At 42.3% G+C, this 24,114-nt stretch overlaps 1 protein-coding gene across 4 annotated transcripts in view; it reads right to left on the reverse strand.

Moving 5' to 3' along the window:
• tars1 (threonyl-tRNA synthetase 1) overlaps positions 1-24,114 on the reverse strand; it is a 40,338-nt gene that overhangs the window by 4,569 nt on the left and 11,655 nt on the right. For all 4 annotated transcript variants that reach the window (XR_009446168.1, XM_059648612.1, XM_048531597.2 and 1 more), the window contains exons 7-17: positions 23,022-23,086; positions 22,016-22,094; positions 17,986-18,132; positions 17,640-17,738; positions 16,539-16,705; positions 15,466-15,628; positions 9,344-9,481; positions 9,164-9,241; positions 8,977-9,077; positions 5,943-6,047; positions 3,094-3,166 (exon numbers count right to left, since the gene is read on the reverse strand). Coding sequence is in view for 3 of the 4 variants with exons in the window: in XM_059648612.1 (XP_059504595.1) it covers positions 3,094-3,166; positions 5,943-6,047; positions 8,977-9,077; positions 9,164-9,241; positions 9,344-9,481; positions 15,466-15,628; positions 16,539-16,705; positions 17,640-17,738; positions 17,986-18,132; positions 22,016-22,094; positions 23,022-23,086 (1,215 nt within the window). In the remaining variant the exon portion in view is untranslated. The remainder of the gene's footprint in view (positions 1-3,093; positions 3,167-5,942; positions 6,048-8,976; positions 9,078-9,163; positions 9,242-9,343; positions 9,482-15,465; positions 15,629-16,538; positions 16,706-17,639; positions 17,739-17,985; positions 18,133-22,015; positions 22,095-23,021; positions 23,087-24,114) is intronic.

A 24,114-nucleotide genomic window follows, 5' to 3' on the forward strand; every position in this document is an offset into this window, starting at 1 on the left:
ACACCAAGGAATTACAAATAAGCTTCTTTTCTACATGAGAATATCCACAGTGAAAAACTCAGTCATAGAGTTAATCAATTCTGCTCCCATCCATCATTCTATCACATTCAACCCCACCACCTCTGTTAATTACAGAAGACAGAACAGTACAGCGCAGGAATAGGCCCTTCCACCCACCATGTCTGTGCTGACCATGATGCAATTCCAGACTGATCCCAGCACATGGTCTGGATCCCTCTATTCCCTCCTGTTCATGTGCTTGTCTAAACGTCTCTTAAACTTTGCTAACAGATCTGCTTCTACCATGTCCCTGGCACCATGTTCTGGGCATCTACCATATTCTATGTAAAAATACTTCCCTCACATACCTCCTCTAAACTTATCCCTCAAACCTATGCCCCCTAGTATTTGGCATTTCTATCCTGGGGGGAGAAATAGTCCAAGTATCCACCCTATTCATGCTTCTTAAATTTTATATCCTTTTATCAGGTCATACTTCAGCCTTTGACAATCGAGCAAAGTCAATCTAAGTTTGTCCAACCTCTCCTTATATCGATTACAGTCCAAGCCCAGGCAAAATCCTGGTAAACCTCTTTTGCACTAAATTATCTTCCCAAACTCCCGAGTAGAATTTTTAAAAAATCAAATCATGTTGGTAAAAGTCTTTAAACTTTCAATCCTCTTCTCATTTTCCTCTCAAATGTTAAGCAAAATAGACTTAATAACCTGTGCAAAATATAACGTCAGCTCAGTTTTCTATCAGAAAGATTTTCTGCAGCAATACTTCAAAGAAGAGAAGTGCGGCAACACTGAGTGCAACTTGAAGGTCAGTGCACTGCCAGCAAAGACAGGATTATATCAACTGTGAATGAACACAAAGGGCATTTCAAGTACGCATTTTTATCATTTCAGATAGGGCAAACAAGAAAACAACTTTCAGAATAGTTATTTCCTGGTGCCTCAATAGCCATGTAAAACTTTGAAGCTATAGGAATAGGCTGGGACATTTTTCCCTAGAGCATCAGAGACTGAGGGGTGACGTTATAGACATTTATAAAACCACAAGGGGCATGGATAGGGTAAATAGACAAAGTTTTTTTCCCAAGGCAGTGGAGTCCAAAAACAGAGGGCATAGGTTTAAAAGTAAGAGGGGAACAACTTAAAAGTGACCAGAGAGGTAACTTTTCACGCAGAGAGTGGTGCATGTATGGAACAAGCAGTCTGAGCAAGTGGTGGAGGTGCGTACCATTACAACATTTAAGAGACATCTGGATAGGTAGTTGAGTCGGAAGGGTTTAGAGGGACATGGTCTAAATGCTGGCAAATGGATGTGAACACAGACTGCTTCAGTATCTGAGGATTCACAAATATTGCTAAACATTGCACTATCAGCAGCAAATATGCTGATGACCTTATGATGCAGTTGGGGGGGGGGGGAGCGGTGTTGGTGTCATTAATGAAGCAGTGAAGATGGTAGATCCTAATCTATAAGGACATTAAAATCATCCATGATTAACATACAGCCTTTCCTATATGCCTCATTATCTTGTGATTTATTCTCAGTCACCCAATGTTAGGGTCCCTATAGACTCCATCTAACAGCATCTTGCCTTTTTATTTCTTACCTCTGCCCAAATGGATTCAACACCTTTCATCGCACCATCATTTCTTGCGATAGAACTTATTTCATCCTGTACAATACTATCCTCCTGCCTGTTCTTTCAAAAAAAATCACATCACTGAATATTTGATTCATGGTTTTGATTTCATTGAAGTTGTAAAGAATAAAAGGTGAACACTTTGAAATAGTAGAGGCACCAAGTCCTTGAGTCTTTCATGAATGGGAACATCTACCCATCTACCCAATCCAGCTCGCTCATAACATATTACATCACCTCTCGGCCACCTTCTCTCTGCACAGAATAATCCCAAACTCTCCAATCTGCCCACGTGGCTTGGATCATAGAGCAGAAGTTTAGGATGAAAAGTAAATGGTTTAGAAGAGATCTGAGGATTTTTTTTTCCCCACCCAGAGTGGTAAATATATGGAACATGCTGCATGAGATGGTACAGGTAAGTACTCCAGCAACATTTGAGTCACAGCTGGATAAATACTTAAAATGCCAGGGTTATGGACCAAATGCAGGTAAACGGGATTAGTGTAGTTTGGGGTTTGTTGGACAGCACAGACATGGTGGGCTGAAGAGCCCTTATTCTCTCTATGACACGATGGTCTATGTCCTTTTGAATTTCTCTACCATCCGCCTCACATTTTACACCGTTTTAAAGGCTGAAATCACCCACAAACTTTGAAATTGTCCCTAGAACATTGAGATCCTGATCATTAACATACATCAAGAAAATCAAGGATCCCAATAACAACTGCTGGGAAACTCCACTACAAACCTTATTCTGGCCCAAAAGTATCTAATGACCATTACTCTGTATGCCATACTCAGCTCTGTACCCACCTTGTTTCTGTACCTTATATTCAATGAGTTACAATTTTTCTCATAAGTCCTTGTGTGGCACTGTATTGAACCTCCTAGTGGTAAATCAAACATCTTTAGCAACCCCTTCAAAGTCTATGTACAACTTGCATTGGGATGAATGTATTAGTTAGCCTTGAAAATTAATCAAACATGCCAGTGGATTCTCTGTTGATCAATATAAACAAGAGCTTTCATCTATTATGTGAAAAAAGGATTTGAGGGTGATACTTGAACTTGTCTAGTAAGCCATATGCAGTACAAAAATGAAATCTATTAATAATCTCAAAATCCAAGGAACATTTATAATTCTTTTGTTCCAGTACACAGAAAAAGTTCTCCTGCCACCAGCTCTCAGCTTCTTCCCCTTAAGCTAGCATTACCAAGGTTTGTAACTGGATTCATCAACTCAAATTTCTCCCAGGATTCTAAACACACTCCAAGAATATGTCAAAGGACAAAACACCACACATAAACAATAACAAACATGAACCAGAATCTTACAAACAGTAATACTGCTTTTGCCCTGAATATTCTCAACACACATTATGTAGTAGACGTATGAATAAGGGAACTAAAAAACATTCGTATCTTCAGACTTTACCTGTTGTGCATACTCTTCACATGTAGGTCCCACAGGTACAACCATTACTTGACGTGGAGACAGCCAGAGAGGCCTGCAAAATAAAAATTACAGCATATTTCAGATAATGCCAACAACCTCTCGCCATTACTTCCGCGGTCGTTTGTTCCTAGACATCAAAAAAGCTATTCAATAAGGCTGCTGCAAATTGGCTTTCCCAGCCTAGAAGAACTCAAAAATCTCCTCAAAGCAGTTCAGATAAATAGCAAATATTCAGCACATCGATTACAGTTCTTATTCAGCTGACATAAGACACAGGAGCAGATGTTAGGCCATTCAACCCATTGAGTGCTCCACCATTCAATCATGGCTGATACGTTTCTCAACCCCATTCTCCCCATAAACCTTTGGTCCCCTTGATAATCAAGAACCTCTCTCGATCTTAAATATCCTCAATGACGTGGCCTCCACAGCCTTCTGTGGCAAAGAATTCCATAGATTCACCACTGTCTGGCTGAAGAACTTTCTCCTGTTCTAGAGTCTCCCCTTTACACTAAGGTTGTGCTCTTGGTCCTAGCCTTTCCTGTCAATGGAAACACCTTCCCAATAACCGGTCTGTCCAGGCCTTTCAATATTCTTTATGTTTCAGTTAGGTTCCCCATCATCCTTCGAAACTCCGTTGAATATAAACCCAAAGTCCTCAACATTCCTCATATGTTAAGCCTTCCATTCCTGGGATCATTCTCGTGAACCTCCTTTGGTCCCAATCCACAGCCAGTACATTCCTCCCGAGATATGTTGCTCACAATAATCTAAATTTGGTCTGACCAACACTTTATAAAGCCCCAGAAATGCATGCCTGCTTTTATAGTCTAGTCCTCTCGAAATACTTGCCAACATTGTATTTGCCTTCTTAACTACCAACTCAACTTGCAAGTTTATCTTAAGAGAATCCTGGGCTAGGACTTCCAAGTCCCTTGCACTTCAGATTTCTGGATTTTCTCCCCAGTTAGAAAACAGTCTATGCCTCTTCTTCCTACCAAAGTGCATGACCTCACACTTCCCATGTTGTATTACATCTGCCACTTCTTTGCCCCTCTCCTAACCTGTCTAAATCCTTCTGCAGCCTTCCCACCTCTTCAACACGACCTGTGCCTCTACCCATCTTTGTATCATCTGCAAATTTAGCCAGAATGCCCGCAGTTCCTACATGTAGATAATTAACGTATAAAGTGAAAAGTAGTGGTCCCAACACGGTCCCTTGCAGAACTCCACTAGTCGCCGGCTGCCATCCTGATAAAGACCCTTTTAATGCCACACTCTTTCTGCCAGACAGCCAATCTTCCATCCATGCTAGCACCTTGCTTCTAACACCATGAGCCTTTTATCTTACTCAGCAGTCGCCCGTGCGGCACAAAGAACAAAGAAAATACAGCAGAGGAACAGGCCCTTTGGCCCTCCAAACCTGTGCTGATCCAGATCCTCCATCTAAACCTGTCAGCTATTTTCCAAGGATCTGTATCTTTTTGCTCCCTGCCCACTCATGTATCAGTCTAGATACATCTTTAATGACACGATCATGCCCGCCTCTACCACCTCCGCTTGCAACATGTTCCAGGCACCCACCACCCTCTGCATAAAGAACTTTCCATGCATATCTCCCTTAAACTTTTCCCCTCACACTTGAAATGGTGACCCCTAGTAATTGAGTCCCCCACTCTGGGGAAAAAGCTTCTTGCTATCCACCCTGTCTATACCCCACATGATTTTGTAGACCTCAATCAGATCACCCCTCAACCTCTGTCTTTCTAACATAAATAATCCTAATCTACTCAACCTCTCTTCATAACTAGCGCCACCCCCCCAATACCAGGCAACATCCTTGTGAACCTCCTCTGTACCCTCTCCAAAGCATCCACATCCTTTTGGTAACGTGGCACCTTGTCAAAGCCTTCTGGAAGTCCACGTAGATAACATTCATTGGCCCTCCTTTGTATAATCTTCTCATCACCTCCTCAAAGAATTGTAAGAGATTTGTCAGGCATGGACTCTCCTTGATGAAACCATACTGACTTTACCCTATTTTACCATGCACTTCCAAGTATTCAGAAATCTCAACCTTCACAATGGACTCCAAAATCTTACAAATGGCTGGGGTCAGGATAATCGACCTGTAATTTCCCATCTTTTTTCCTACTCCCTTCTTAAACAGGGGGGTTACGCTGGCAATCTTCCAGTCCTCTGGGAGCCTTTCTAACTCCAGTGATTCTTGGAAGATCAGCCCTAACACCGCCACTATCTTTTCAGCTATCTCCTTCAGAACTCTAGGGTGTAGACCATGAGGTCCAAGGTATTTAGCCATCTTCAGACCTTTCAGTTTTTCTAGCACCCTCTTGAGGGTGATGGCCACCATACACACAGCTTCCCCCCACCCCGGACTCTTGAATTTTTGGGACATTATTCATGTGTTCCACTGTGAAGACTGAAGTAAAGTACTTATTCAGTTCCTCAGCCACTCCTTTGTTCCCCATTATTACTTCTGCAGCGTCATTTTCCAGCAGACCAATGGCCACTTTCGCCTCCTTTGCCCTGTACATATCTAAAGGTCGCTCTGATTATCCAATGTTAAGTTTTTATTCCCCAATAGCAGATCAGTACCACACAGATACTCTCAAACTAGTAGCTTTTCAACATAATGTTGAAAACGGTGAAGCACACAACACCTGTATGTACATCAGATCTTCAGTATAAATGAACAGCATTTGTCTAACACTTATTTCGGAAGTTATTATGTGTTAGCTATAATTATACAATCCACTAATCTCAAAAAAATCTTAAATGAAACATACAAGAAATGAGGTTTTCATTACCATTTGCCACCATAGTTTTCAGTCAAAATTGCAATCATTCGTTCCACAGAGCCTAGGATTGCCCGATGAATGATAACAGGCCTATTGTGGTCAACACCATCATGACTGTGAAATAAAGTGAAACTATTTCAGCATCTCTTGTATTTAACATGAATGTTAAAGTCTTCTTTAATAAAGGGGAAAATAATTAGATTTGTAATACTGGCTGTATGTCAAGACGAGCAATTGATTCATGATTGACTGCTAAATTTTAATGGCAGTAACAAGAGAATAAGTGTTGAGATTATAAATCATTAGAGACTGAAGTAGAATTAGGCTGTTAGGACCATAGAGTCTGCTCTGCAATTCATTCGCTGTTGAAATGAATCTCAGCCTCACTCTTCTGCCTTCTCCCTGTAATCTATGATCCCCTTACTATCTCTGTCTTAAAGATACTTTGGATCAACTGGGCCTATAAGCTGAGGATTGGCAGATGGAGTGTAATTTGGATAAATGCAATGTATTGCATTTTGGTAAAAGCAAACAAAGGCAGGACTATCACAGCTAATGAAAGGCCCTGGATAGCGTTATCGAACAGAGACATGTTGGGGTTCAGGTACGTAGTTTTTGAAAGTTGCATCACAGACAGACAGGATGGAGTAGGCAGCACCTAACATTCGTACTTCTGTTGCTTAGACCACTGAGCACGGGAGCTGCGACATCATGTTTAGCTTGTACAGGATGTTGGTGAGGCCACTTTTGGAGTACTGTGAACAGTTCTGCTCACCCTGCTATAGGATGAATATTACTGGAAAGGATTCAGAAAAGATTTACCAAGATGTTGCCAGGGCTGGAGGGTTTGAGTTATAAGGAGAGGCTTAATAGGCTGGCACTTTTTCTTAGCAGCACAGCAGGTAGAGGGGTGACCTTATTGAGGTTTATAAAACCATGAGGAACATAGAATAGGTGAATAGCAAAAGGTCTTATTCCTAGCATGGGTGAATTCAAAACTAGGGGACACATTTTTAAAAGGTGAGTGGAGAAAGATTTAAAAAAGACCTGAGGGGCAACGTTTTCACACAGGGTGGTTCGTGTGTGGAAAGAACTGCCAGAGGACGCAGTAGATGCAGATACAGTTACAGTTATAAAACATTCAAAACACATTTGGATAGGGATATGAACAGGAAAGGTTTTTAAGTATGGGCAAAACACAGACAAGTGGGACCAGTTTGCCAGCATGGACGGGTTAGACCGAAGTCTGTTTCTGTGCTATGTGACTCTATGACAGTCAATGACTTGGCCTCCACAGCCTTCTAGGACAATGAGTTCCACAGATTAACTACCTTCTGGCTGAAGAAATTCCTTGCCTAAGTTCTAAAGCATCATCCCTTCATTCGGAGGCTGTGCCCTTTGGTCTTAGTCTCTCCTACTAGTGGAAACAACTTCTCCAGGCCTCTTAGTATTCTGTAAGTTTCAATCAGATCCCTCCCCCCCCTCACCTTTCTAAACTCCATCTAGTGCAGACCCAGTGTCTTCAACAGCTCCTCATATGACAAGACGTTTATGTCTGATATTTTTTTGTAAACCTCCTCTGGACCCCTTCCAAGACCAACACATCCAACAAACCCAAACAAACAGACAAAACGGGCCCAGAAACCATAACCACTCTCCCCTACATCAAGACATTTCTGAAATGACTGCCAGACTACTCGGACCTCTTGGCATCAGAGTAGCCCACAAACCCACCAACACACTAAAACAGCAGCTAATGAACTTAAAAGACCCTATACAGACATCAAGCAAAACGAACGTCATTTACAAAATACCTTGCAAGAACTGTGACAAACACTACATTGGACAAACAGGCAGAAAGCTAGCCACGAGGATACATGAACATCAACTAGCCACAAAACGACATGACCCACTATCACTCGTATCCTTACATACAGATGAGGAAGGACACCACTTTGATTGGGACAACACATCCATCCTAGGACAAGCCAAACAGAGATACGCACGAGAATTCCTAGAAGCATGGCATTCCAACCGGAACTCCATCAACAAACACATTGATTTGGAGCCCATCTACCACCCACTGAGAAAAAGAACAGGAAAAGACATCACCAACGCAAGGAAACCTAAACAGATAAATAGAAAGCGGGACATAACACCAGCGCTTCACCGGAAGCTCACTGACGAGGTTACCTAGAATGGTGACGAAACGTCTGAAAACGAACCTTTCAGCTCAGCGAGCAAACTTACATCCAGAACCTCAACCTGAGCTACAAATCTTCTCAAAACTCACTAACATCCTTCCTTAGATATGGGGTCCAAAACTGCTTATAATATTCCAAATGCATCTGACCACAGCCTTACACAGCCTCAGCAGTACATCCTAGCTCTTGTATTCTGGCCCTCTTGAAATTAATTCGAACAATTCATTTGCTTCTTAACTGCCAAGTGAACCTGTTCGCCTTAACAGAATCCCGAACTAAGACTCCCAAGTCCCTTCGTGCTTCAGATTTCTGAAGCCTTTCTCCATTTCGAAAATAGTCTACATCTCTGTTCTTCCAAACCAAAGTGCTTAACCTCACACTTTCTCACATTATATCCCATCTGCCACTCCTTTTCCCATTCTCCTATCCTGTCCAAATCCTTCTGCATACTCTCCGTCTCCTCAACAGCACATATCCCTCCAACTACCCTGGTGTCAGCAGCAAACATAACAACAATACCCTCAGTTCCTTTATCCAGCACCATTATAGCACTAATACTCTCAAACTGAATTGTTCATTATTGAAATCCTTTAATCAACATTTTATTTCCCAAGACTGCACAAGAATGATAGTAAAACAAAGTATTCAGGGTATTTTGATCTTAGAGTCAGTTAATAAGTCGGCACAACATCGTGGGCCGAAGGGCCTGTACTGTGCTGTACTGCTCTATGTAAGAAATTTACTCTTTATATAGGAAAAGAATACCAAATTTGATTTTAATCATGTACAAAAATGAACATATTTCCTATTTAAAATGCTCTTCATTTTAGGAGGCTTACCTCACATAGGTCAAGTTAAATCTGACAGGCAACTGGAAATCCAACTGAATTGTAGCACATTGATGATATCTACCAATAGCATCTTTGATTTTTATGTCAATCTGGAATAATTTTTTAAAAAAGCATTAGAAAATTTATTGTTTGTAATAGCGAGTGTTTTTGATATTATTATACTATTTTATGTTACCTTGGGCCCATAAAAAGCACCATCACCAGGATTCAAACTCCACTTCGCACCAAACCCATTGAGGCTATTTTCAAGTTGCTGTAAGAAAAAGGGATTACACAGTGAAAGTTTGATTTAAAAAGTACTGAAAAAAAAATCAGCATTAAACAGCATCTAAATGTGCAAGATAAAGTTATTGACCTTCTCAGCTATGTTCCAGACTTCAACATCACCAAGAAACTTCTCTGGGCGAGTAGAAAGTTCAAGTTTAAAAGTAAATCCAAAGACATTGTAGACAGCACGCAGGAAGTCCAGGCAACCTTTAATTTCTGCTTCAATCTTGGAAAAACACAACACAACACATTTGAAAAAAAGCCTTCTAGTTTCCTCCATCCCTAAAATTTTCTAGAATATACCAGAGCTTATGGTATACAACTTCTATATACTATGTTTTCCATGGCTACAATATTAAACTAATCATCGGTGTCTGAATAATGGCACAGAAGTTGTGAGATAAGATACTCCATACTGGATTACGAACGCAATTAAAATATTCAGGTGTTAGTACATTTCAATAAATGCCTCTGCAAAAACCAAGTGAACCATTTCGAGATGTGGGAACAAATCTCAGGACACACAATGTTAGTCATGTCCACTTTTATTGATTAGCTTGCCTTTCTTACCGCTTATTTGAAATGAATAACATACTCAAACTAAGTTTGAGAAGTCTATAAACTAAAAACTAGGAACTAATAAGTCTACCAGCAGATTTTTTTTTAAACATTGTGTCACCTTCACACCATACAGAGTCACAGTTACACAGCATGGACACAGACCCTTGGATCCAACTTGTCCATTCCAATCAGATATCCTAAACTGACCTAATCCCCTTTGCCAGCATTTCACCCATATCCCTCTAAACCCTTCTTATTCAGGTACCCATCCAGATGCCTTTTAAATATTGTAATTGTACCCACCTTCGCTGCTTCCTCTAGCAACTCATTCCATATAAGCACCACCCTCTGCGTGAAAAAGTTGCTCTACAGTCAATCGGTGGGATGCCAGAAGACTGGAGAGGTTGGCTGATGTGGTGCCATTACTCTAATCCCCACCGCCAATACTTTAAAGCCTCCACCAGGGTACTGATCCCCTCCCAATTTAGGTTCAATCCATCTTTCTTTTACAGGTCACTTATATGGGTCAGCCCAAAAAGATCCCAACTGTCCAAAAATGTGAATCCCTGTCCCCTGCACCAGCTCCTCAGCCACACATTCATCTGCTCTATCCTACTATTTCAACTCACTAGCACTTGACAGCAGGAACAATCCAGATACTACTACCCTTGAGGATCTACTTTTTAACCTCCTGCCTAATCTCCTATGTTCTCTCTGCAGAACTTCATCCCTGTCTCTTCCTAAGTAACAGTACCAACATGCACAACGAATTTCTGCTGGTCACTCTCCCATTTGAGAATATTCTGCATCCTTTCCAAGACATCCTTGACCTTGACACCAGGCAGGCAACACATCATTCTCATGTCTCACTGCCGGCCATAGAAATGTCTGTCTATGGTCCTGACTACAAGTCCTCTATCAATTGGTCTTTTGGAACCTGACACACTGCTCATTCCAGTAGAGCCAGTCTCAATAGCAGAAACCCGGTTGTCAGTGCTATATTCCCCTGACAGGCCTTCACCCCCTATTTTATCCAAAACAGCATACTTGTTTGAGATGGGGACAGCCAACAGGAGACTCAACCCATCTACTTGACTGTAGCAAGGTGTAGAGCTGGATGAACACAGCAGGCCAAGCAGCAGAGGAGCAGGAAGGCTGACATTTTGGGCCTAGATCCTTCTTCAGAGGCTCTGAAGTTGGGGTCTAGGCCCGAAACGTCAGGTTTCCTGCTCCTCTGATGCTGCTTGGCTTGCTGTGTTCATCCAGCTCCACACCTTGTTATCTCAGATTTTCCAGCATCTGCAGTTCCTACAATACCTGACTATATCTGCGGTTTATCTACCTTCCTGAAACTGCCATACGTCACACCTGCGGCTCCTGTAAGTTCCACATTGCCTCTAACTGCCACTCCAACCGATCCATGCAATCCAATGGAACTTGCATCCAAACAGACTTCCTCAGACATAATCTCCAGGAACAGTGAAATTCTCCCTCATCTCATACATCTGACAGGAAGAACACATTACACTGCTGAAAGCCAACTTTGCACCTTAATCTACAGACCCAGAATCTAGCCCAAAAACAATCACAATAGACTGTTATAAAAATTGAGCATATTTTCTTTCTACCTTCCAGCTCATCAAATACCTAGTTTCCTCACATGGAGAGGTCTGTGTACCCCTTCCACACCTATGAAGATCACAAGCAACAGTTTGTCATCTGGTAGGTGGTTCTTTCTTACTCATCAATACTATCTTATTTTTCCTCTCTCCTTTGATGCTCAGATATTTTGTCGAGTTTCAAGTAAGCGACTGAAATACGGGCAAATTATTGCAGATGCTGGAATCGGTACTGCAAACAAAGCAATTGCTGAAGATCACAGGTCAGGCAGCATCCATGGAGAGAAAGCAAGCTAATGTTTTTGAGTCTAGATGACTATTTATCAGACCTCTCCACGGATGCTACCTGACTCACAGTGATCTCCAGCATTGTTTGCTTTCAAATGAAAGAAATACTTGGTTCTTCTCCCCAATGCTTCCTTCTGAAAATCTTGGTGTAATCAAACTACTTGCTCTTGATTTTATAAAATAATTTTGCTCTCAATCTTCTTGGCATTTCACACAACTGACTTTAAATCAGTTTATTAAAATGAAAAACAATTCATCAAGAATGATAGAACCATAATGCAATCAATTCAACAACGCGTGAGTAAGGGAACAACCTACGGGAAGAGGTGGTAGTTACCTAGCAATATGACAAGATTATTAATCCGAAGGCCCAGGTAATATTCTGGGGACCCAAATTCAAATCCAGGCAATGGCATGTGAATTTAAATTCAATGAAAATCTGGAATTAAGAGTTCGATGGCCACAAAGATCTTTGGTCTTTGTTGGAAAAGAAATATCTGGTTCACTATGTCCTTTCAGTAAGGAAACTGCCAACCTGTGATTCCAGACTCTCAGCAAGGTGGCTGATGCTTAAATGCCCTCTAAAATGCCAACACACTACTCAATTGTAACAATTGCTCAGAAGATGCAAAAAAAAGGAAAATAAAGGAAATTGGATGGACCACCTAGGCACCAGGAAAGTCTAAAACAGCCCTGTTGACCTGCAAGGTCTTCCTTGCTGACATCCAGGGGCTAAATTTGGAGAGCCATCTCACAGACACATCAAGCTATTGCTTGACATGGCCTTGCTACAGAATCATACTTTGGTGTCCCAGACACCATCATCACTGTCTATGACCTATCCCACTAATAGTGCAAACCCATAGGGTGGCAAAGTATGCAGCAGGGAGGGAGTTGCCCTGAGGCGTTCTCAATATTAACTTCAGATACCACGAAGTCTCACAGCACCAGGTCAACTTGGTGAAGGAAGCCTCCCGCTGACTATCATGTACAGTCTTCCCTCAGCTGATCAACCAATGCTCCTCCGTGTTGAACACCACTTGGATGAAGCACTGAGGGTAGAAGGGGTGCAGAACGCAAACATATTGGGGGAACTTCAATGTCCACCAAAAAAAGAGTGGCCGAGCAGCCACTGAACAAACTGGTCAGGACTTAGCTGCTAGACTCCCATCATCAAACATTGCCCGGCTGCGGAAACATTTGTCCACGACAGTACAACAAGAGTGTCACTGCACAGTCCTTTGAAGGCAAAGTCCAACCTTCACATAGAGAAGACCCTGACACTGTGTTGTGTGGCAATATCATTGTGCTAGATGGGACGGACTTCAAACAGAACAAGCAACTCAAGACTAGGCAACTATTAGGTGCTGTGTGCCATAGGCAGCAGTAAAATCATACTCCAGCACAAACTGCAACCTCATAGCCCAGCACATCCCTTGCTCTATTATTACCATCAAACAAGAGGATTAATAAAACTGAAAGAACTGTGGATGCTGTAAATCAGGAACAAAAACAAAGTTGCTGGAAAAGCTCAGAAGGTCTGGCAGCATGGAACATAGAACATAACAGCTCAGTACGGGCCCTTCAGCCCTCGATGTTGTGCCGACCTGTCATACCGATCTGAAGCCCATCTAACCTACACTATTCTATATCTGTAAAGAAAAAAAAGATCAGAATTAACATTCTGGGTCCGGTGTCCCTTCCTCAAAAGAGAGTTAACTCTTATCAACGTCAATTCTGATTTTTTTCTTCACAGATGCTGTCAAACCTACTGGGCTTTTCCAGAAACTTTGTTTTTATTAAACAAGATAATTAACCCTTGCTCAATGAGTGTACAGGAAGATAAGCCAAGAGCAGCACGAGGCAGACATAAATGCAGGGTACTAACTGTGTGAAGCCACAAACAATGACTTGCATGCCAAACAACATAAGCAGATTGACAGAACTAAACAATTCCACAACTAAAGGATCAGATCTAAGCTTTGTGGCAAGATTGCATTGAGCCATAAATCATCGTAGACAATTTTTTAAAAATCCCACTGGGATAAGGAGACTCCAAAAATATCCGCATCCTCAATAATGGGAAACCCGAACATATCACTACAAAAGACAGATTGAATAATTCACAATAATCCTCAGCCTGAAATGCTAAGTGGATGATCCACTTCAGCAACTGCCAGATGCTGGACTTCAGCCAACTTGATTCACTCCACGGGATCTCAAGAAATGGTTAGAAGCACTGGATACCGCAAAGACTATGGGCCCTGACATCATTCAAACAATAGCACTGAAGTCTTCCGCTCCAGAACTCTCATACCCCTAGTCAAGCTCTTCCAGTACAGTTACAGCTCTGGCACAATACTGACAATGTTGACAATTGCCAAGGTGTGTCCTGTACACAAGAACCAGGATAAATCGAACCTGACCAATTATCACTCCACCAGTCTACACTCAATCTCAGTACAGTGATGTAAGGTGTCATCAACAGTGCTATCAAGCAGCACCTGTTCAGTGATACCCAGTTAGGGTTCCGCCAGGGCCACTCGGTTCCTGACCTCATTGCTGCTTTGGTTCAAATGCAGACAAAACTGCTGAACTGCAGAGGTTAGGTGAGAATGACGACTCTTGACATCAAGGTTACATTTGACCAATTGTAGCATCAAGGAGCTCTAGCAAATCTGGAGACAAGGAGAAGCAGGAGAAACTCTCTGCTGGTTGAAGTCATACTTGGCACATAGGAAGACGGTTGTGGTTGCTGGAGCCAAACACTTCGGCTCCAGGATATCTCTAACCACGGACAGAAGCTTCATTAATGCCTTTTCCTCCATCATCAGGTCAGAAGTGGAGATGTTTGACAATGACTGCAAAATGTTCAGCACTATTCATGATGTCTCAGATACTGAACCAGTTCATGTTTAAATGCAACAAGATCAGGGCAATAGAGTGGCATGTAACATTCACACCACACATATGCCAGGCAATGACCATCTCCAATAAGAGATGGACAACCTAACCTTGGACAAGCACAGCTCAAACAACACTCCATAGCTTGACACCATCCAGGACAAAGCAGCCCACTTGAGTGAATCAAAAAAGCGTGAATGAGGTGAATGAATCAAGTAGGCCATTTGAGCTTGCTCTACCGTTCAATAAGATCATGGCTGATCTGATTTTAATCTCTGCTCTTCAATTCTACATTCACCTGATAATGTTACATCCCTTTGATAATTAAGAATCTACCACTGCCTTAATTTTTTTTAAAAATTCAATATCTATTGTATTTTGAAAGACTGTCAACCCTTTGAGGAAAAGAAAGCCTCATCTGTCATAAGTGGTTGACTCTTTCTATTTAAACTATGACTTCTTGTTCTATATTTTTCCACCAGAGGAAATATCCTTATTTTAATTAACCTATTTTCTAATCAAGCTGATTCAGAGATATTATTACACATCTCTGAAGCAGGTGGGACTTGAACCCAGTGCAGTCATGAGGGGGCCCCCAGGAAACATCCTTTCCACATTCACCTGCTTCAATTCAGTCATCTCGCTCTCTCTCCGAGAAACTCCTGAAGATACAAGCCTAGCTTTTCCTTGTAAAGCAATCTGCTCTTTCCAGGTAATAGTCAAGGAAAGCTCTGAACCTCTTCCAATGCACTAACATCCTTCTGCAAGTACAGTAACCAGTTCAGTATACAGTATTCCAGATGCAGTCTTAGCAATGCCCTGTATAAGATGAGTATACCTGTTCCATGGTACAGAAAATGTGAGCATCATCTTGTTGGAATCTGCGGACCCGAGTCAGGCCAGTCAGTGCTCCCGACAGCTCATTACGATGAAGGACTCCAAAGTCAGCATATCGCAATGGCAGCTCCCGCCAAGACCGCGGCCGATGATCAAACATGAGACTTAAAAAGACAAATTATGAAAGCATTTTTCATTTAAAAGAACAAAAATTATGTTTTACTTCAAATTTCATGAAGTTTAATTAAAATACCAAACCCCAAACATCAGAATCAATCTTCAATTGGGTCAGTATACACATCCTCCTCCCACACCAGGGAGAGATAAAGATTGCCAGATTCTTTAGGAAATATGGTACTGATACAAGTGCAATTGGTCACTACCAGTTCAGAATTAAGTCAAAGAAAAACAATGGGAACGGAATACTGGAGAGATCAGGGCAATGGCCAAAAACAGACTCAAAGCAATGGTTCCGTAGGTGGTTTTGAAAACAGACAAGATATGGTAAGGGATGAAAAACTAGATAACATTAGACAGAAGAAAAGCAATGATCAGCAATAGGGAGACGGAGTATGTATGGAATACTGGACACTGAATTTAAGTTTATTAATACTTTTTTTGAAAAGAGACAAAACATATTTCCTGCATTTGAAACCTGAAAGACTCAACAGCTTGTAGCTTTCAGTTCTTGGTCAGAGACATGGAACCAGTCTAAACTCCACATCTGAAACATGGTGCATGAATTATTATTCATCGTTATCTGTAATTATTCACTAGATGGTTCCTCTTCCTCTCCACAAAGACTGCATGGAAAGAATATCAAATAAAAATGAAGCTTGGAGGAAAATTGTGCAAAAGAATGCTAAAGACATTCTCAAGTGCTGAAACACAACTCCACGTTCAACTGACATGGTATCCTCAGGTTAAACTCACCATCTCTCTCTAATCAGAGAGGGGCAATCCTATGGGTCCTCCGGTGACTGTAGTACAAAATTACAGACCTATCTTACAAGGATCTCAGAAATACACTTAGAAAGCAGAAAAGTTTAAAATTTCGGGAATTCAATGACTTACCAGTGACCTGGACAATTCATAGGTTTTAGGGCAAAGATTTCCTTCTCCACTTCAAAAGAAAACATATTCTCACTGTAGTGCTGCCAGTGTCCTGATGTTTGCCACAGTTTGTGGTTGTAAATATTAGGAGACACCACCTCTGTAAAACCTCTTTTGTTGTACTCACTCTAAAATAAAGAGAAATTTATCAAAGTTATGAATCATACATTGAAAAATAATGATTTTACACCTAAACCTCAAATTACATTGCAGATTGTAATCAGAAGACCTACAGAGGAATCGGCAGAAACTGTACTTTTCAGTTGGGAGTGTGTAGTGCGGAATATGTTTTGCTTGCTTCTTACAAGCTGAATACCTACGAATACTAATTGTTGATTCCATCTACCAAGGGAGAACTCAAGGAAACAGAACCAAAATCAGAGAGAAGAATCATGTTTTTCCAGCAAAATATGCTGATACAGATAAATCAGTCTAAAAGTAGCAAAACTTGTGGAAAATACACAAATAATCAATGAATTGTAATTTACCCCTTCAGTCACTCATGCTAGTGAATATACAGATCATGATCTACATAAATAACAATGATATACCAACATTAGCTGGAGTCACTCTGAGATAATAACATTGAGAGGAATCGCTTGCACTTTTCCAACATTAGAAATTAAAGCAAAATTTAAAATGTTTACTATATTAATAAGCACTTTTCATTTCGTTCACATTAAAAAACTTACATCACTGATGCATCTTACTGCAACCTTCAGCGGTAAAAAGCATCTTAAACTTCTTTACCATTTCCTAATGAGCTGCAAACCTGTTGTTTGGAGATGGCTGTCTGTCTGTTGGATATTAATTTTGCATTATGGTATAGGGAGATCTACGTTCAACTTACACTATCCATATAGTCTAAGATAAACAAATTAGTTAGGCAATTTCACATTTTCCTTTTCTAAGCCCACTACATTCCTTCATAGCTCTATCCCTAGTCATTCATTACATACAGTGTGCAACCTAAATTGGCAATATTTTGCAAATCCTTCACAAGAAATTTAATCAATTTTGATACATAAATCTGAATTAATACCTTGATTGAATAGCTCTTACCCTAATGAATGTAATGAGCTCATTGTATATATAAGCTCCCTTAGGCAGGAAAAAACAGCTTCCTGGGCTGAGTTCATGGAAGAAAAACAACTCTTGCTCCTAAAAATGCAAATATTCAGAATTATTATTTGGAGAAAAGCATCACCATTGCAGCTAAAATCTATTTTAACAACCTCACTTATTGTTGTGGTTTTTAAGCAATATTAAAGGATAAAAGTTAAAAGGGCAAAATACAGTACATCATATGAAATAATCTCAGTGACAGGCTTCGAATTAGCTAACTTGTTTTTTTTCCAACAACTGCAGTAGTCAGGATTCTTCACTGTAACAATTATTCAAGACTAACCCTCCCCAGTTTTCTATGATCTCGGTTTTTGGCCTCTTCCTGAAACCTTTCCCATTCTTTCAACATTTTTGTATCTGGAAAAGAAATTCCATAAATCCTCTGTAGCGTCTCCATATCAGACTTGCCTTCCCAGTAAGTGGAAGAATTCTGCAAAAGCAAAAATCAAATGTTACCATGCAGTTAAGAATGACAACTTTTCAAAAGATATCTGAATTCTAGACTACGAAATAAACAAATAGCAGCGTTGTCTAAATGCTACTCAGGAGGTAATTCATACTTGGAAGTACAGAAAAGCCACCAACCCCGCCTCAAACTTAACTTTTAAAAATCCACCCTGCCCCTGCAGCCCCCACCTCCCCGAATGCACTGCCACCACCATTAATACTTTAATACATCCCTTCTCCAGGGAACAGTCTAAAGTGAACCCCGCCCACGGCCGACGCCGATGGAACCCCGCCCACGGCCGACGACCTCATCGCTCCGCCCACAACCTCCACAGCCAGCAACCCCAGAGGAGACAGCCACACTGAGCCCTGCCGAATCTTCACCATCCCCCCGAGACCTCCCACTGACTGAGGACGAACGGTCAGTCCTTAGTAAGGGGCTCACCTTTGTCCCCCTACAACCACACATCAACGAATACCAGTCACGGTTGGACATAGAGCAGTTTTTCCGCCGTCTTCGCCTCCATGCCTACTTCTTCAACTGGGAACCTAACCCTCCTTCCACTGACCCCTTCACCCGCTTCCAACACAAGTCCTCCTCCTGGACACCACCCCCAGGCCTCCTACCCTCCCTCGACCTCTTCATCTCCAACTGCCGTCGAGACATTAACCGCCTCGACCTCGCCACCCCTCTCACCCACTCCAACCTCTCCCCCGCAGAACAGGCAGCCCTCCGCTCCCTCCACTCCAACCCCAACCTCACCATCAAACCCGCAGACAAGGGTGGCGCAGTGGTAGTATGGCGCACTGACCTCTACATCGCCGAGGCCAGACGCCAACTCTCCGACACCACCTCCTACCGCCCCCTCGATCATGACCCCACACCCGAGCACCAAACCATCATCTCCAACACCATTCACGACCTCATCACCTCAGGAGACCTCCCACCCACAGCTTCCAACCTCATTGTTCCCCAACCCCGCACGGCCCGTTTCTATCCCCTTCCCAAAATCCACAAACCTGCCTGCCCTGGTCGACCCATCGTCTCAGCCTGCTCCTGCCCCACCGAACTCATCTCCACCTATCTGGACTCCATTTTCTCCCCTTTGGTCCAGGAACTCCCCACCTATGTCCGTGACACCACCCATGCCCTCCACCTCCTCCAGGACTTCCAATTCCCTGGCCCCCAACACCTCATATTCACCATGGACGTCCAGTCCCTATACACCTGCATTCCGCATGGAGATGGCCTCAAGGCCCTCCGCTTCTTCATGTCCCGCAGGCCCGACCAGTCCCCCTCCACCGACACTCTCATCCGCCTAGCTGAACTCGTCCTCACCCTCAACTACTTCTCTTTTGACTCCTCCCACTTCCTACAGACTAAGGGGGTGGCCATGGGCACTCGCATGGGCCGCAGCTATGCCTGCCTCTTTGTAGGTTACGTGGAACAGTCCCTCTTCCGCACCTACACAGGCCCCAAACCCCACCTCTTCCTCCGGTACATTGATGACTGTATCGACGCCGCCTCTTGCTCCCCAGAGGAGCTCGAACAGTTCATCCACTTCACCAACACCTTCCACCCCAACCTTCAGTTCACCTGGGCCATCTCCAGCACATCCCTCACCTTCCTGGACCTCTCAGTCTCCATCTCAGGCAACCAGCTTGTAACTGATGTCCATTTCAAGCCCACCGACTCCCACAGCTACCTAGAATACACCTCCTCCCACCCACCCTCCTGCAAAAATTCCATCCCCTATTCCCAATTCCTCCGCCTCCGCCGCATCTGCACCCACGATAAGACATTCCACTCCCGCACATCCCAGATGTCCAAGTTCTTTAAGGACCGCAACTTTCCCCCCACAGTGATCAAGAACGCCCTTGACCGTGTCTCCCGTATTTCCCGCAACACATCCCTCACACCCCGCCCCCGCCACAACCGCCCTAAGAGGATCCCCCTCGTTCTCACACACCACCCAACCAACCTCCGGATACAACGCATCATCCTCCGACACTTTCGCCATTTACAATCTGACCCCACCACCCAAGACATTTTTCCATCCCCACCCCTGTCTACTTTCCGGAGAGACCACTCTCTCCGTGACTCCCTTGGTCGCTCCACACTGCCCTCCAACCCCACCACTCCCGGCACCTTCCCCTGCAACCGCAGGAAATGCTACACTTGCCCCCACACCTCCTCCCTCACCCCTATCCCAGGCCCCAAGATGACATTCCACATTAAGCAGAGGTTCACCTGCACATCTGCCAATGTGGTATACTGCATCCACTGTACCCGGTGCGGCTTCCTCTACATTGGGGAAACCAAGCGGAGGCTTGGAGACCGCTTTGCAGAACACCTCCGCTCAGTTCGCAACAAACAACTGCACCTCCCAGTCGCAAACCATTTCCACTCCCCCTCCCATTCTCTAGATGACATGTCCATCATGGGCCTCCTGCACTGCCACAATGATGCCACCCGAAAGTTGGAGGAACAGCAACTCATATTCCGCCTGGGAACCCTGCAGCCATATGGTATCAATGTGGACTTCACCAGTTTCAAAATCTCCCCTTCCCCTACTGCATCCCTAAACCAGCCCAGTTCGTCCCCTCCCGCCACTGCACCACACGACCAGCCCAGCTCTTCCCCCCCCAACCCACTGCATCCCAAAACCAGTCCAACCTGTCTCTGCCTCCCTAACCGGTTCTTCCTCTCACCCATCCCTTCCTCCCACCCCAAGCCGCACCCCCATCTACCTACTAACCTCATCCCACCTCCTTGACCTGTCCGTCTTCCCTGGACTGACCTATCCCCTCCCTACCTCCCCACCTACACTCTCTCCACCTATCTTCTTTACTCTCCATCTTCGGTCCGCCTCCCCCTCTCTCCCTATTTATTCCAGTTCCCTCTCCCCATCCCCCTCTCTGATGAAGGGTCCAGGCCCGAAACGTCAGCTTTTGTGCTCCTGAGATGCTGCTTGGCCTGCTGTGTTCATCCAGCCTCACATTTTACTATCTTGGATTCTCCAGCATTATCTCTGAGTCTAAAGTTATTCTCCACTTTCAATGTCTTGCTTCTTTTTTCCTTTCTCAGCTGCATAATTCCTAATACTTGAACTGATCTTCACAATGAGGGTTACGTTGAAGATCTTTCCCTTTGGTTAAAGCTAGAAGAATCACCCAGCCACTCTTAAGTCCTCACAAACTTGACTTCTTCAGTCCAATATGAGTTCTTAACCACATTCTCAATACAGACTGGCTGCCTCTGTCTGTTCTCTCTCCCACTACACATGTTTGTACACTAAGACATCTGAGAGATTGAAGGATATTTTAAGAAAATCCTCATGCTATCTTGGAAGGAAACAGTCATTTTAAAGTATAACTGTTTTACAAAACATAACATTCCAAAAATCTCTGAGACTTAGGGACTAACAGTCTATCCAAAGTTATCAGAGAGAACCTTGTGTATGAATGTGAAAATCTCTCACTTTCCAAGTGCATCAATCTCAGCCCTACTGTCCCCATAGGTGCTGAGTCCTGCCTTGGCCTGTTGTGCAGGATTGAGAGTAGATCACATGACCCCTTTAACCAGGCAGTCTTAAAACATAACCCTATAAACTTTGCACTTAAACTAAATCACAAAAAAGATTAAAACAAAACCTTTGCAATTCCAGATTAGATTAATTGTTCTTATGATGAACAGAAGTGACAACTATCAGGCATATTAATCACAAATGGCAAAACCAAATTGTTAATACTCTTAATAAAAGCCTGAACATCTTTACTTGTTTTAGTAGAATTTTCTCACAAAAGGAGCAGAATGAAATTACTATTTTGAGGAACTGGAACACAATGGGGTTTAAAACACTTACTTTGTGAATTTTCAGAGCCTTAATTTTTCCAGTGTGTCTGACATGAGGTCCTCTGCACAAGTCAATCAAGGGTCCACACCTGAAAACAAAGCATAAAAGATGTAAAGGAAAGAAAATTGAATTCTCATCATAACAAATTATTTAATAATATATCTCACGTAACTATTAAAATAACAAAAGTACAAACTTTCACATTCAGGAAAAAATAAATGTTAGTCATTAGAAGATCAGTAGCTAAATATGTGTTGTCACTACTTTAAATTCAAACAATTTATTTAGAAATTGGACAGAGTCAAATCAGAGAGTTTAATCAGTACCAAGCATTCTCAAAACAATCAAACAAACATTAGACATGCCCCAATATTGTGCTTTAGTTGAAAGCTTCAGAACTTCTGTTGACACAGTGGAGTAATTATATTCCATTTCCAATACAATGCATCCTATTAACAATAAGAGAGATTGACTCTTGGTTACTAAATAATGCTCTCCACGTCATGATTTACAGCAAGACAGGATACTTGTGATCCATCAACTGCAGCAGAAATGTCATCTCAGAATTAAAGGGTTAGCCTAAACCACTGCTTCACTTCATTCCTATTATCATCTTTCAGCAAATAAACTACCAAACAGACATCTCTTAATATTGAGAGATAATGGGAACTGCAGATGCTGGAGATTCCAAGATAATAAAATGTGAGGCTGGATGAACACAGCAGGCCAAGCAGCATCTCAGGAGCACAAAAGCTGACGTTTCAGGCCTAGACCCTTCATCAGAGGCTCTGATGAAGGGTCTAGGCCCAAAACGTCAGCTTTTGTGCTCCTGAGATGCTGCTTGGCCTGCTGTGTTCATCCAGTCTCACATTTTATTATCTCTTAATATTGACGCTTGTTTATATTTATTGTAATTTATATGCCCAGAAACAAATTACTTTAGGAAGAGACTGAACCAAAGAAATCTTAATTTTATCAAGCAGAACTTTCCAAGCCACTGGCTTGGTCTCCTTACCTGTACACTGTTGTAGTAGGAGTATTCACTTTCTCATTTAGAATCCTACACTTGAATTTGTTGTACTAAAAATGGAAAGAAAAGCAAAATTAACAACCTGGAAAATAACCATTTACGAGTCCAAATAAAATCTTAAAAACTTAAAGCTAACTCTAGTCATAAAGTAGTTTACGAATGTGCACATTTCAAAAGATACTTGATTTTCAATACTGCAGCCAGTCTCTCTCTTTTCACAATGCAGAATACATGCACTTGCACCATAGAGACAAGTGCACAAGGATTTAAATGAAGACGGAAGATTGGTCTAGCTTTGTTTGAGGGGTGACATAACTCTGAAAGTGAATATCAGTTCAGGAGTTAGCAGTTAACTGGCTGAAAAAAAAAATGAAAAATCAACATCTACCTCCCCTTTTGAATTAGTAAAAACCAACATTTGTTTCCAAAAATATCAAAAGATCATATTTTTATTTTTACATTTTCTTGTTATTTCAACCCAGTGATAAATGTAACACAATCATTATTTCTCAAATCAATTCTTTGATTTCTTGATCATCTTGGGAAATATTTGTAAGTCTGTGATGACGACAGGATGCATTACAGTTTATCTCACCAGGCCCATACATCATTTGGGAATGAAATGATGGAAAATGGCAAGAAAACATACTGCCCTGTTGTTGCCCGTCAGTTACTGCAACTTGGGTTAACTTAATGAAATTAGTAGCTCAGGTTGCTTCCAGAAATAGACAGGAGTTTTGTGAAAATGTGGTTCAAGAATAGAAGCCTAATGTAATTGGTGAGATGTCAGGAGGCTGAGTATGTTACACACTCTTTCACCAGCTCGATTTGCCAAAGCATGGCCAAATCAATGCTCAGCAACTAGTAAGAAAAAGGACTATAATAAAATACTTTCCCTAAAAGTGTCCGTTTTTCACAAGATTTGAAAGTTTATTCCGCATAATTACTGTGCTCCCCACCAAGAACCCAATTTAAACCAATGGGTTCCACAAAATAGGAGATAACAAGGTGTAGAGCTGGATGAACGCAGCAGGCCAAGCAGCATCAGAGGTGCAGGAAGGCTGATGTTTCAGGCCTA

This window comes from Stegostoma tigrinum, chromosome 1, assembly GCF_030684315.1.
Source record: "Stegostoma tigrinum isolate sSteTig4 chromosome 1, sSteTig4.hap1, whole genome shotgun sequence".
NCBI classification, from domain to species: Eukaryota; Metazoa; Chordata; class Chondrichthyes; order Orectolobiformes; family Stegostomatidae; genus Stegostoma; species Stegostoma tigrinum.